At 46.1% G+C, this 15,401-nt stretch overlaps 1 protein-coding gene across 4 annotated transcripts in view; it reads right to left on the reverse strand.

Annotated features, from left to right (window-relative positions):
• PIWIL2 (piwi like RNA-mediated gene silencing 2) overlaps positions 1-15,401 on the reverse strand; it is a 164,730-nt gene that overhangs the window by 125,835 nt on the left and 23,494 nt on the right. For all 4 annotated transcript variants that reach the window (XM_073588930.1, XM_073588926.1, XM_073588928.1 and 1 more), the window contains exons 8-10: positions 3,713-3,830; positions 3,383-3,507; positions 2,783-2,863 (exon numbers count right to left, since the gene is read on the reverse strand). In XM_073588930.1, the coding sequence (XP_073445031.1) occupies positions 2,783-2,863; positions 3,383-3,507; positions 3,713-3,830 (324 nt within the window). The remainder of the gene's footprint in view (positions 1-2,782; positions 2,864-3,382; positions 3,508-3,712; positions 3,831-15,401) is intronic.

The following is a 15,401-nucleotide window of genomic DNA, read 5'->3' on the forward strand; positions in this document are numbered from 1 at the left end:
TGGCCAAGGAGCTCAGAGACAGGATTGTGGCAAGGCACAGATCTGGCCAAATTTCCAAAAGAATTTCTGTAGTACTCAAGGTTCCTAAGAGCACAGTGGCCTCCATAATCCTTAAATGGAAGAAGTTTGGGACCACCAGAGTCTTCCTAGACCTGGCCTTCCAGCCAAAATGATCAATCGTGGGAGAAGAGCCTTGTGAGAGAAATAAAGAAGAACCCACAAGATCACTGTGGCTGAGCTCCACAGATGCAGTAGGGAGATGGGAAAAAGTTCCACAAAGTCAACTATCACTGTAGCCCTCCACCAGTCAAGCCTTTATGGCAGAGTGGCCCGACGGAAGCCTCTCCTCAGTGCCAGACATATGAAAGCCCGTGATAGGGAGAGAGTCTTTGAATCATAAGACTAACAGTATCTGATCCTTCACACAATTCCAAACTTTTCTTTTTCTTCCACAGAAACATAATTCTCTCCTTTAGAGCCAAACATCCTGACTTAAATTGTGCACAGATCTGGCGGCCATTTCAGTCTCTGTTCCACCGGGTCAATAATCCCCCTCTGGGATTGCCCAAAATTCGCAGTACTCAGTGAAAGGAGGAGGGCGTCTTAGACTATCCCTCCGGACACCTCTGGTTATATATATCTATCTATATATACCTGAGTTACGTATCCTACCCAGTCTTCGATCACTCACCACGCCCAATACTAATAATGATTGGGAATTTCAGGATATTTTGACTATAAAGAGAGTCACAATCACTGGTCAATCCGGGGTGTCCGTCCCTTATGAGGTACGGTTCAAGCACTGGGCCCCCAACGGGACAACACCTCTATATCATTCCACCCATGAATCACCCCACCACGGGGACAAACCTCAGATCCTCTTTGCAGCAACAAGCACAGGAAAACCACACCAACGGTCAGTCTGAACAGTATAACTGCCAACTTACCGTGGTTGCCGTGGGGGATGATCAGTCCCAATTTTCCAACACCTGTGTTCGCTCCGAGGGTCCTTTGTCTTGTTATCCTCCGGGGGCAGAGGCGTCCCTGTTCGGGGGCCCCACGTTGTGAACCAGCTTGATAGGGAGAGAGTTAAATTAACCCTTCACGGTTGAGCCAGTGATTTCCAAATTATTCCACAGTGTTGCTAGCAACTCAAATGACCACACGGAGACTGGGGTCTCTGTACGGGAGGATCGAGGCAGATCACTAAGCCCCTTTATTTTAGTCACTTCTTTTATAACATTTTGCTTAATTATTCAAAGTTCTCATCTACCAATAAAATCATTTCACTTTGTAAGCCAATAATATTGCAAGAAAACCGGAAACTACATATATGTCCGTATCCAAATAGAAAGTAGTATAATGACATATTCTTCAGAGTTTTACACTCCCGCCTCCCTTATCTTTGTACCTGATGAGAACAGTCTGGTTTCATGACGGCCCATGCCAATTATAAAAATTTATCTTACAGCAACAAAAACGGAGAAACGAAACCTTCAGAGAATGGATAAAATGAAACTTCAACTCTGATTTTAGTATTAACCCTTCACACCTGCATAGAGTTTGCTAAAAAACACTTGAAGGACTCCCAAACTATGAGAAATAAGATTCTCTGGTCTGATGAGACAAAGATAGAACTTTTTGTTGATAATTCTGAGTGGTATGTGTGGAGAAAACCAGGCACTGCTCATCACCTGCCCAATACAATCCCAACAGTGAAACATGGTGGTGGCAGCATCATGCTATGGGGGTGTTTTTCAGTTGCAGAGACAGGACGACTGGTTGCCACTGAAGGAAACATGAATGTGGCCAAGTATAGAGATATCCTGGATGAAAACCTCTTCCAGAGTGCTCTGAACCTCAGACTTGGCTGAAGGTTCACCATCCAACAAGACAATGACCCTAAGCAGACAGCTAAAACAACAAACGAGTGGCTTCAGAACAACTCTGTGACCATTCTTGACTGGCCCAGCCAGAGCCCTGACCTAAACCCAATTCAGCTTCTCTGGAGAGACCTAAAAATGGCTGTCCACCAACGTTCACCATCCAACCTGACGGAACTGGAGAGGATCTGCAAGGAAGAATGGCAGAGGATCCCCAAATGCAGGTGTGAAAAACTTATATTTGTGATATAATAATAATAAATTTTATTTCTACAGCGCCTACATATTCCGCAGCACTGATATGAAAATATTCATATTTGCAAAAATTTCTACATTTCTGTTGTTTTTTGGGGTGCAGAGTGTACAATAATGAGAAAAAATGAACTTTTTTGAATTTACTAAATGGCTGCAATGAAACAAAGAGTGAAAAATTTAAAGGGGTCTGAATACTTTCTGTACCCACTTTATATATCTATACATACACACATATATACACACACATTTTATACTTTTATATAATCTTCATTGTCATATTTAACGCATGTAGTTAAAGGGGGGGAAAATTAGGCAACCTATAAGGACAATATCAGAGAATATCGTAAGTAGAACTTCAAAGAACTGGAAATATACAGAAGATTCAGTGAATACAACACTAAACCATCAGTCATATAAGGTTTTAGAAAGAACTTAAGGCTAAGATAGTAAACCAATAGAAAGAGATTTCAGAGTGCTGACACACTTATAGGGTAAAACAAAGCCATCAGGAGTACCAAAGTTTTAACTTAAAATAAACTCATAGATTTTGGATCAATTTGCATGTCATTATGTATATGCAAAAGAGAGTAAGTCTATGAGCAAGGAGCTAGTGAGGCGAGGCTTTATACACAGCAGTGGCTTACCTGTACTGCTGCAGGACGGTGGCACTTGTGGGGTCATAGAAATTTCTACCAACCAGCTTCATATCCAGAATTTTCATTACTCTTGAACAGAATGCACATATATTATCCAAGTGTAATTAAGAGGACAGCGCAATGTGCCTCTACCACCACCAAGCCCCCAAACTTAATATGCATGTGTTGTATTATGCACAAAACGTCATCTGAAATAGAACACCAAACATCTCCTAACGACCTCCTTAGTAAAATCAGAAAGACAGCTCTTTCTTTTCCCACTGCAGCGCTGACTGTCCGCTGCTGCCTCGGTCTGTACGGACATGGCTGCAGTGGTGACCTCATGGCTACAATATGTGACCGCTGAAGCCAACCCTTGGCACAGAGGTGATAACAAGATAGATGGTGTGAGACAGACGAGTCCAGTGATTATATGTGGTGGTCAAGTGCTGTAGTCGTAAGGTCACCAGTGTATCTATGACATTGACAACAGAGACTGGCGCAGTGGCAGAGAGGCAGCACTCTCCAGAAATACTGGCTAAAAGGATGTGACAGAAAACTAGGTGCAACTAATAAAACACAGTAACAGTAGCGCAGCGCGTTTCTCACCTCCTGATTACCACGTTATACAATGGGATACAAAGGTCAGAACTGGGCTCCAGGATCTTGGTCATTTGTATGGTGAGTTTTATCTTCTGTCCATCTGTCCGGCGCTCACTCTCCAGCTCTACTGTCTGCAAAGTGCAAAGAACAGAAACATCTACATTGAATTTATATTTCAAAGGCTTTAGGAATCAATGCCTTCCTCTAGATTAACAAAGTTAGGTGATAAGTCCATCAAGTTCAACCTATTTCCACGAGACAATTCTAGATTGAGTATGTTCTGTACATGGTATCTTAGAGGGCGAGAATGAATAAAACCGTATAGGCTTCCGGTACCTGGGCAAGCTTCACAGGAAGGTAGAGGATGGAGCCATCAAAGGCTGTCACTTGCCCGGTCACAGAACGATGGTCTCGTAACATGCCATAGCGCATACTTCGACACTCCACTATGGGTCTAGGCAAAAGGGGAGAAAAGGGTCTACATGCAACTTCAACACATTAATCAGACAATTTACCAACTTTAAATTATTATTTATTTTTTTTTTTTTTTAAAACCAGCCCGTACATTGTAAGGGCATTGACTCATTCCAGTACTACACCCGCTTCTTCAGTCAAGGGTGTATGCAAACAGGGAACAGCCTGTACATGAAGAGTGCCGGCAGAAATCATGAGTGGCTTGGGTGTTTGCTCATCCACATACAGCTACTCTGGAGAGATGCTGCAATCCCTGATTACAGAACAGTGGGCACCATTACTGTTGTGCACGGGATAATCATCCACAGATGAGATCTTCACTTCATTATAGTTTATGGAAATTTGGCTCCTTTGTTGAAACCAATGCAATATAATCTCTGTCTATCACCGTCCCCAAGCTACCCATTTTGCACACTAACATAATTTATAATTCGAACCACACACCTCTGTTTCCAAGACTTCTCTCATGCTGCGCCAATTTTCTAGAATGCACTACCCCAGACAGTCTGATTAATACCTAGCCCCCACATTTTTAAGCATGGTCTAGAAACAAATCTCTTTGCATCTGTCAGCAGCCTTTTACTGTGAAATATAAAGTCCACATTTTCCAGAAAAGTGGGGTCCCAAAGATGGATAATTGGAATTTTATATCAACATAAAATCCCTTGAATTTACTGGGTGGCACAGCAGCGTGGGTATTTGTCTTGCCACGAGTAGGGTGATACTAGGTGAAAAAAAGTGCTGGTGCAGGCCTGGTGGGGTATACCTTCTTCCCAGATACTCGATTTTGTGCCAAAAGCAGTAAGAGAGGATGAAAAAGAAATGTAACACGTAAGAATTAGGAACCAACATGACGTGAATCCAGATTAAAGCAGCCAAAAGATTAAGTGTCCCCAGAAAAAAAAAAAGCTAAAAGGCTGTATATGTATCCCTCGATGAATTCAACAAAAAAAAGGGATTTTTCAAGTACAAAAATCCAATTTTCTCTTAATTCTCACTGGGGGATAAAGCACTATGGGACGTAGTAGAGCTATCCCAGAGGGTAAGAGTAAAAAGAGTTCACCATGCAGATTGCTTAACACATGGCGGTTTTAGTGCCTTATGCCCCCAGCTGATGCTGGCAGAGGCCAGGATTTGGATCATCTAAAACTGGGCGAAGATGTGCAAGGAGGCCCAGGTTGCGTCATAACAACCAGAGAGGCTCCAACCACTTTCATGGAGTGAGCAGAGGCGTAAACAGAAGAGTCATACCCGAAGACCTGTGGATTTCTGGATTGGAAACTGACTAGACTATGAGGTGGTAGATATAACGTCTGCCATAACCTAGGCTCATGGGGATTCACAAAAAAGGAATTCAAAAGCTCTCCCTGATGCAGAAAGCATGAGGAGTACTTTGAAGGTTGAAAGTGTAGGACAAGTAAGGGAGAACAATGTGGTCATCCATGAGAAACCAAGATGATCTTTGGTAGGATGGACTTAAACAGGATTAGGAAGACTGTGACCAATAATTATGTAAGAAACACCAGTTAGCACAAAGTTGTATGAACTTGAGAACATAATCATCGAGCAGATCAGTGTAGAGTCCTACAAGGCGTCCAAGATGAGGTTACGATGACAGAGATCAACAGGATAGATCTATGGGGATGGGGTGGTTCACAACAAGACATGCTAATGGAAGGCTAGAATGAGCAAAAAGAGAACCAGAAACTTACATACAAAACACCAAACGGAGACCTCAATCCAAACCCAACTGGACAAAGAAATGGAGCAGAAGAGTATGGGAGTTATGAAGTTCACACTATGACAAGGAAGGAGGATGTCAAGGTGTGATGGCAAAATTTTAGGAGACCAAGACTGATTGGACTTGATCATGGACTGTCATGGACCTCAACTTCAAAACCATGACATAAAGAAGCCCTCCCATTACATTTGTATTCATTAAATGAGTGTGTACATGCATGTAGTGTATGCATGCATGTATACTCACCTACTACTGCTTTCTTCAGGATCCAGCACCGTTCTTCTGCTTTTCTGAGTGGTGTAATCGCTCTGCGAGACCCTGAAGTGACTTTGGAGCATCAGAACAAGACTTAATAGGCTTACATTGTAAGAGAGACTTACGGCTCACGCATAGGGCATAGAGTGAGCTAGCTCGTCGCAATTGCGGTGATGTCACTCAGAAGGGGAATGGAACGGTGCTGGACACCAGAGAGAGCAGCGATAGGCGAGTATATTAATACACTCATACTACATGCACATATACACTGATTTAATGACTAGAAAACTTAATGGGAGTGCTGCTTTAAAGAAAGCTGAAATTATTTGGGGTGGAAAAGTTAAACAGTCTAGGCTGCACTCCCATCCGAGCCAAACCGTGCACAACCTTACTCAGCTGATAAGCATGTGCAGGTTGCATCAGGATGGTGCAGCTGCCTACTAGACATTGAAAATAGAGAGAGGGAAGAGAAAAAAAAAAAAAAAAGGAGAGGGACATCTTTGTTGCCTGCAGTGTCAATATTACATGACAGTGGGGGTAACAGGACTCTGCCGCTCAAGCAACTATGGGGAGAGAAGACCTCTGCTACAGGAGTTGTCCTCGACAAGGAACGAATAGTGTGGTAGTGTGTGGACTAGTGTGGATCTCCCCGTGTTAAGGTAAAAGGTGCATGTTTAAAACATCCACACCACTAGAGAAAAGGAAAAAAAAAAATAAACCTGATAGAGGTTGCATCTGCCTTCTATGGACACAAGACAAAAGCTACAAACCCCAATTTCCAAAAAGTTGGTATGTTGTGTCAAATATAATGAGAATGCAATCATATGGAAATGTTTTCTTGCCATAGTTTACTCACAACAGAACATATAAAGTTGCAAAAGGTGAACATTAGACAATTTTCTATTTCATTTGATAAAAATCAATGTATTTAGAAAATAATCGCAGCAAGACATCTTAACCCCTTAAGCCCCAAGGGTGGTTTGCACATTCATGACCGGGCCAATTTTTACAATTCTGACCACTGTCCCTTTATGAGGTAATAACTCTGAAACGCTTCCATGGATCCCGGTGATTCTGACATTGTTTTCTCGTGACATATTGTACTTCATGTTAGTGGTAAAATTTCATTCAAATAACTTGCGTTTATTTGTGAAAAAAAAACAGACATTTGGCGAAAATTTCGCAATTTTCCAACTTTGAATTTTTATGCCCTTAAATCACAGAGATACGGCACACAAAAAACTTGATAAGTAACATTTCCCACATGTTTACTTTACATCAGCACAATTTTGGAACCAAAATTTTTTTTTTGTTAGGAAGTTATAAGGGTTAAAAATTGACCAGCGATTTCTCATTTTTGCAACACCATTTTATTTTTACAGACCACATCACATTTGAAGCCACTTTGAGGGGTCTATATGATAGAAAATACCCAAAAGTGACACCATTCTAAAAACTGTACCCCTTAAGGTGCTCAAAACCACATTCAAAAAGTTTATTAACCCTTTAGGTGCGCCACAGGAATTTTTTGAATATTTAAAAAAAAAAATGAACATTTAACTTTTTTCACAAAAAAAATACTTCAGGTTCGATTTTTTTTATTTTACCAAGGGTAACAGTAGAAATTAGACTGCAAAAGTTATTGTGCAATTTGTTCTGAGTACGCTGATACCTGATATGTGGGGGGAAACCACTGTTTCGGCGCATGACAGAGCTCAGAAGGGAAGGAGCGCAGTTTGACTTTTTCAGTGCAAAATTGGCTGGAATTCAGATCGGACGCCATGTCACGTTTGGAGAGCCCCTGATGTACCTAATCAGTGGAAATCCTCCACAAGTGACCCCATTTTGGAAACTAGACCCCCTAAGAAACTTATCTAGATATGTGGTGAGAACTTTGAACCCACAAGGGCTTCAGAGAAGTTTATAACGTACAGCGGTACAATTAAAAAATCATTTTTTCCACAAAAATGATCTTTTCACCCCCAATTTTTATTTTCCCAAGGGTAACAGGACCCTAAAAGTTATTGTGCAATTTGTCCTGAGTACGCTGATACCCCACAAGTGGGGGTAAACCACTATTTGGGCGCATGGCAGAGCTCGGAAGGGAAGCAGCGCCATTTGACGTTTTTGGCTGGAATTGAGATCGGACACCATGTCGCGATTGGAAAACCCCTGATGTATCAAAACAGTGGAAACCCCCCACAAATGACCCCATTTTGGAAACTAGACCCCCCACGGAACTTATCTAGATGTGTGGTGAGCACTTTGAACCCCCAAGTGCTTCACAGAAGTTTATAACGCCTGGGCGTGAAAATAAAAAAATCATTTTTTTCCACAAAAATAATATTTTTGCCCCCAATTTTTTATTTTCCTAAGGGTAACAGGAGAAATTGGACCCCAAAAGTTGTTTTGCAATTTGTCCTGAGTAGGCTGATACCCTATATGTGGGGGTAAAACACTGTTTGGGCGCATGGCAGAGCTTGGAAGGGAAGGACCACCATTTGACTTTTTCAACTCAGAATTGGCTGGAATTGAGATCAGACGCCATGTTGCATTTGGAGAGCACCTGATGTGCCCAAACAGTGGAAACCCCCAATTCTAACTCCAACCCTAACCCCAACACACCCCTAACCCTAATCTCAGCCCTAACCCTAGCCCTAACCATAGCCCTAACCCTAATGGGAAAATGGAAAAAAATACATTTTCCTTTAATTTTATTATTTTTCCCTAACTAAGGGGGTGATAACGGGGGGTTTGATTTACTATTTATGGCGGTTTTTATGTTTGGCAGCTGTCACACGCTAAAAGACGCTTTTTATTAAAAATAGTTTTTGCATCACCACATATTGAGAGCTATAATTTTTCCGCATTTTGACCCACCGAGTCATGTGAGGTCTTATTTCTTGCAGGACGAGTTCACGTTTTTATTGATACCATTTTCGGGCACGTGACATCTTTTGATCACTTTTTATTCCGATTTTTGGGACGCAGAATGAACAAAAACCAGCGTTTCATGAATTTCTTTTGGGGGGGTGCGTTTACACCATTCCACGTGCGATAAAATTGATAAAGCGGTTTTATTCTTCGGGTCAGTACGGTTACAGCGATACCTCATTTAGGTCTTTTTTTATGTTTTGTCGGTTTTATGCAATGAAAACTATTTTATATAAAAAATAATTATTTTTGTATCGCTTTATTCTGCAAGCTATAACTTTTTTATTTTTTCGCTGATGATGCTATATGGCGGCTTGATTTTTGCGGGACAAGATGACGTTTTCAGCGGTACCATGAATATTTATATGCGTCTTTTTGATCGCGCGTTATTGCACTTTTTGTTCGGCGGTATGATAAATCATTTTTTGCTTCGTTTTTTATTTTTTAAGGGGTTCGCTAAAGGGGTTAACTAATGGGACAGTTTTATAGGGCAGGTCGCTACGGACGCGGCGATACCAAATATGTGTACTTTGTTTTTTTTTCAAAAAATGAATTTATTGGGGGAATATATATATTTTTTTTCTAATTTGGCGATTTTTTAAAATTATTTTAACACTTTTTTTTTTAACTTTATTACCTTGTAATATTACGCTGATCTGTCACATCACAGATCACTGTGACTGATCAGCGATCTGTCACAGGCACTACACATGGCTTCCTCCTTGCCTGCGCTTTGCAGGCATGAGGAAGCCAGCTCCCTGCAGGCCCCCGAAGGTCACCGTCGCCATCTTGGATTCGGGGGCCTGCAGGGAAGGAGCCCCCCGAGGCAGCGCTGCACACTGCGCTGCCGTGGGGGGTTCAGGGAAGCACGGAGGGAGCCCCCTCCCTGCCGATGCTTCCTTTAACCCCTGGTACACCGCGATCGTGTTTGATCGCGGTGTGCAAGGGGTTAACGTGTCGGGGGCGGTCCATGACCGCCCCTGACACATTGTGCCGGGTGTCAGCTGTGATAATCAGCTGACACCCGGCCGCGATCAGCGGCGCTCACCACGTGGGCGCCGCTGATCGCTATGACGTACTATCCCGTCCACGGGATAGTACGTCATATGGGATTAAGGGGTTAAAATCATGGAGCAGGGACAAAGTCTGGAAAAATAAGTGTTACTAGTAAAAAAATAGTAGAAGGGTCAATTTTCCACAAAGTTACATGACTGTGTATAAAAAAGATTTTTGTGTACTCACCGTAAAATCTCTTTCTCTTAGCCTTTAATTGGGGGACACAGAACCGTGGGTGTTATGCTGCTGTCCACTAGAAGGCGACACTATGCATAATCTGAAAAAGATTAACTTTGGCTCCTCCTCTGCAGTATACACCCCTGGACGGCGTCAGCCTTCTCCAGTTTTGTGCAAAAGCATTAGGAGCAATATACCAGAAACATAACCATGCCTGTAAAAAAAGGCTACTATAAAACAGGCTCAAACAACAATATGAGAACCCAACCATAACAATGGCCCGCAAGGGCAATAGGGTGGGAGCTGTGTCCCCCAATTAAAGGCTAAGAGATTTTACGGTGAGCACACAAAAATCTCCTTTACTCTGTCGCCTTATTGGGGGACACAGAACCGTGGGACGTCCTAAAGCAGTCCCTGGGTGGGAAGCAGTGGACGAATATTGTGCTGACAGTCCCCTAGACTTGGGGTACTGCCGCCTGCAGGACCCGTCTACCCAGGCTCGCATCCGCTGAGGACTGGGTATGCCCTCTGTAGTGTTTTGTAAATGTGTGCAGGCTAGTCCAAGTGGCTGCCTTACACACTTGATGTGCCGAGGCTTGATGCCGAATGGCCCAAGAGGCCCCTACCGCCCGCGTAGAGTGTGCCGTGATACCGGCCGGAAGGAGAGAATTGTTGAGGCGGTAAGCCTCTTGAATGGTGGACTTAATCCACCTAGCAAGGGTGGCTTTGGAAGCTGGTAGGCCCTTCCGATCGCCTTCTGGAAGAAGGAAAAGTGAATCAGACTTCCGGAAGGGAGCAGTCCTAAACACGTAAATACGCAATGCCCTGACAAGGTCAAGCGTATGCAGAGCCTTCTCTACCCTATGAACGGGAGCCGGGCAAAGAGACGGTAGTGATATTTCCTCATTGAGGTGGAAGCTGGACACGACCTTCGGAAGGAAGGATGGTACTGTACGGAGAACCACCTTGTCCTGATGAAAAACCAGGAAGGGTTGTCTGCAGGAAAGAGCTGAAAGTTCAGACACCCTGCGTAGCGAGGTGATTGCCACCAGGAAAACCACTTTCTGTGATAGAAAGCGGAGTGAGATCACCCTAAGGGGTTCAAAAGGAGGTGACTGTAGTGCTGGTCAAGACCAGGTTGAGGTCCCACGTCTCCAACGGCCGTTTGTAGGGGGGAACCAATCAGGAAACCCCTTGGAGAAAAGTCTTCACTTGCGGCTTGTTAGCAATACGCCTCTGAAAGAGCACTGAAAGCGCTGACACCTGGCTCTTCAGTGAGCCCAGGGATAGCCCGGCGTCCAGGCCTGACTGAAGGAAACCGAGGACCTTTGGAAGAGAATAGGGAAGTGGGATCTGCCCACGAGATTCACACCATGTGAAGAAAACCTTCCAGGTACGATAGTAAATCCTGGCTGAAGTTGGCTTTCGAGCCCTGATCATGGTTTTAACAACGTCCGGTGAAAAACCTGCTTGGGTCAAAACCCAGGTCTCAATGGCCACGCCGTCAAATTGAGAGCCCCTGAGTTCTGGTGGAAGAACGGGCCTTGTGACAGGAGGTCGGGACGTGTGGGGAGACACCAGGGAGCGTCTGCTGTGAGTTGCACGACGTCGGCGTACCATGTACGCCTGGGCCAGTCTGGAGCGATCAGAAGGGTGGGAACAACATCTTGTTTGATCTTCCTCAGGACTCTGGAGATCAGGGGGAGGGGTGGAAAAATGTACAGAAGCTGGAACTGGGTCCAGTCCTGAACCAGGGCATCTGCTCTGAGCGACTGCGGATCGCGCGTCCTGGCCATGAATTTGGGAACCTTGGCATTGAGATGGGATGCCATCAGATCCACGTCCGGGGTCCCCCAACAATGACAGATCTGACAGAAGACTTCTGGACGGAGAGACCATTCCCCCCCCGAGTCCATTCCTTGTCGGCTGAGATAGTCGGCTTCCCAGTTGTCCACACCCGGAATGTGGACCGCGGAGAGTACAGACCTTGCAGCCTCTGCCCATTGTAGGATACGTGTTACTTCGGTCATCGCCTGGATGCTGCGGGTGCCGCCTTGATGGTTCACGTATGCCACTGCCGTGGCATTGTCCGACTGTACTCTGATATGAGAGTCTGCTAGCAAGTGATGGAAGGCTTTCAACGCCAGGAAGATGGCCCGAATTTCCAGGATGTTGATGGGCATGGTCGATTCCCTTGGTGACCACCTGCCTTGCGCTCTGTGATGTAGGTGCACCGCGCCCCAACCCATAAGGCTTGCGTCGGTGGTCAAAACCTTCCATTGACCGGAGAGAAAGGATTTTCCCCTTGCAAGCGAGGTTGGCTTGAGCCACCAGTGCAGGGACCTCCTGGTGTTTGCTGATAACCGGAACTCCCTGTCGAGGGAGAACGGATTCCTGTCCCAGGACTTGAGGATGGCCAGTTGAAGGGGTCTGAGGTGAAACTGGGCAAAAGGTACCGCCTCCATTGCTGCTGCCATCCTGCCAAGTACTCTCATGGCATACCGGAGAGATCTGGGGGACTTGCGGAGGTGTGTGTGAACTCCCAGATGGAGAGCCAGTGCCTTGTCCCTGGGGAGGATCACCAGACCCTTGGAGGTGTCGAATAGTATCCCCAGGAAGGTCAGAGACTGACTCGGGGTAGTCGAGGACTTCTGTAAATTGACTAACCATCCCAGGCGCCTCAGAGATTTTCGATCGTGATCGAGACGTTGACCTCGCAGTACTTGAGGGTGGGGGCCTTGATGAGAAGGTCGTCCAGATATGGAACGACTACTATGCCTCTGGAGTGCAGAACGTCCATGGTAGCTGCCATGACCTTTGTAAATGTTCTGGGAGCCGTGGCGAGACCGAACGGGAGGGCCACAAACTGGTAATGGTCTTGGTTGATTGTGAATCTGAGAAACCTCTGATGGGTGGGAGCAATCGGTATATGCAGGTATGCGTCCTGTATGTCTATGGAGGCAAGATATTCTCCTTTTTCCATAGACGCAACGATTGACCGGAGGGATTCCATGCGGAAGTGACGAACTCGAACGTACTTGTTGAGTTGCTTGAGGTCTAGTATGGGTCGGACGCTGCCTCCCTTCCTGGGCACCACGAACAGGTTGGAGTAGAAACCTCGGAAGCGCTCTTCTGCTGGGACTGGCACTATGACTCCTGCTCGCAGAAGGGAAGAAACCGCTTGACGGAAGGCCTGAGCTTTGAGCGGGGATTTTGGAGGGACAGAGGGAAAAAACCTGTGCGGTGGGCTGGTAGTAAACTCGATTTTGTATCCTGAAGACACTATTTCCTTGACCCACTTGTCTTCTGTAATAGGCAGCCAGACCTGCTTAAAGAGTAGCAGTCATCCGCCTACAAGTGGGGTGTCTTCCAGAGGGCATGAGTCAGGATGAGGGAAAAGTCTGAGGTTTTCCTCCTTTAGGTTTTGCCTGGCTTGCCTTTGATTGCCAGTTCCTGTCCGGCCTCTGTGCCGCACGTGTGTTGTCCCTGCAGGGGGAACGATTACGGTTTTGTGCTGGGCGTGAGACGGACCAGCCTGAAAAATTCCGAAAGGAACGGAAACGAGATTGATTACGCCTTTTAAACGTGCGTTTTGGTCTTAGTTGAGGGAGGGAAGTACTTTTGCCCCCGGTAGCATTGGATATCATTGTATCCAGCTTTTCACCGAAAAGACGGCCACTGAAGTACGGGAGATTTGTTAGGGACTTTTTTGAGGCCGCATCCGCTTTCCATTCTCTTAGCCAGAGAATACGCCGGATTGTGATGGCGTTTGATGATATTCCCGCTATTCCTCTTGCAGAGTCCAACGCTGCATGGACCATGTAATCTGCCACCACTGCAATTTGCACCGCCTGGTCCGCCAGCTGAGGATTTGAAGCTTGAAGGCCCTTTTGCAATAGATCAGCCCAAGCCATGATGGCCTTGGCTGCCCAAACTGAAGCAAATGCGGGAGCCAAAGAGGCACCTGCCGCTTCAAAGATTGAACGAGCCATGCGTTCTACTTGTCTGTCTGCTGTGTCCTTGAGGGTTGAACTGTCCGGAAGCGAGAGAAGCGTTTGTGCTGCCAGCCTAGAGACTGGAGGGTCCACTTCAGGCGGATCTGTCCCATCCTTAGTGTCTTTCTGTGGAAAGGGGTATTTTCCTTCCAAATACTTGCGATTGGCAAATTTTTTCTCAGGCTGCGAAAAATGCTTAGAAAGGATTTTTTGAAATTCCGGGTGATTAGGGAAGACCTTCGATGGTTTCTGAACACTTTCAAAGGAAATCTTGTGTTCTGGCGCTTCCGGGGTTGGATCTGAAATGTCCAGCACCCGAAGGATGGAAGAGACGATATCCTCAACTATCGCAGTATTGCTAGGGGGACAAGGGAGCAAAGCGTTCTCTGTTTCGTTATCTGAATTGGAGTCACATATGCCCTCTGAGTCCTGCACATCGCTAAGGAGCTCCCTAGCTGGCGAACTAGAGTGGAGGTTTCCTGTGGTCTGGGATCGTTGTGGAGATCCGCATTGTCCTTCTCTATCAGGGGACGGCCTCGGTGACCTGAGGCCACTGTGTCTTTCCCCGGAGGGGGAAGACCTATTGCTATGTGAGGATGCAGATGAACGCGACCTGTGGGTCCGCTTACGCCTCAAACTGTCAGAAGCACCCTGATCATGAGACCGGACGTCCCTTTGCTGGGTAACGTTCATAGCCGAGACATGACCCTGCAGTAATGTGGAGGTCAGGTTATCTATAGATTGTGTCATAGACTGCGACATCTGAGTCGCCCATTCCGGCGCAGTAGCGGTCGCAGAAGCGTTGGTAGGGACTTCTTGGGGTTCTGATCCTGTTTTTTGGGTACAATCCCGGCAGTGCGGGTACGTGCTGCCGCTGGGGAGAGTGGCCTTGCAGGCTGTGCAGACTGCATAAAAGCAGTCTTGCCTGGTTCTTTTCCTTGAGCCCGACATAGTACCTAGGCTGATTAGTGGAGGCCCTACAGGGGTATCTACGCAGAGGAAAGGAGTAGAAGAGCGCTATAGGGTATAGGAATTCACAGCTGGGTACCAAGGACCCAACTGTGATCTTACCCCACCGGTGCGCCCCCTTAGGTCCAGCGCTGATAAGTCCCACGTCCTGTGCCCCCCGGAGACTGCTGTGCTGCGTTCTTCCAGGTGCAGCAAGATGGCCACTGGATTCTGAGGTGGAGAGGGAAGGGGGCGGAGAGCTGGAGAAGGGAGCGCTGGGCCATGTAAAAGCGCGCCCCTCCTGCCTCGATCCGCCCCTTCTATGACACTACAGTGTCATTTTCGTCATCCGGGGGGCGGGCCGGGGGGCGGAAATGGGGCGGCGACTTCGGCTAGGCCGAAGCCGCGGCATAAATTTGATGTCTCCTGCCCAGCAGGGCTCCAG

Source organism: Dendrobates tinctorius, unplaced genomic scaffold (genome assembly GCF_039654945.1).
Source record: "Dendrobates tinctorius isolate UK_male_01 unplaced genomic scaffold, ASM3965494v1 ptg000104l, whole genome shotgun sequence".
NCBI classification, from domain to species: Eukaryota; Metazoa; Chordata; class Amphibia; order Anura; family Dendrobatidae; genus Dendrobates; species Dendrobates tinctorius.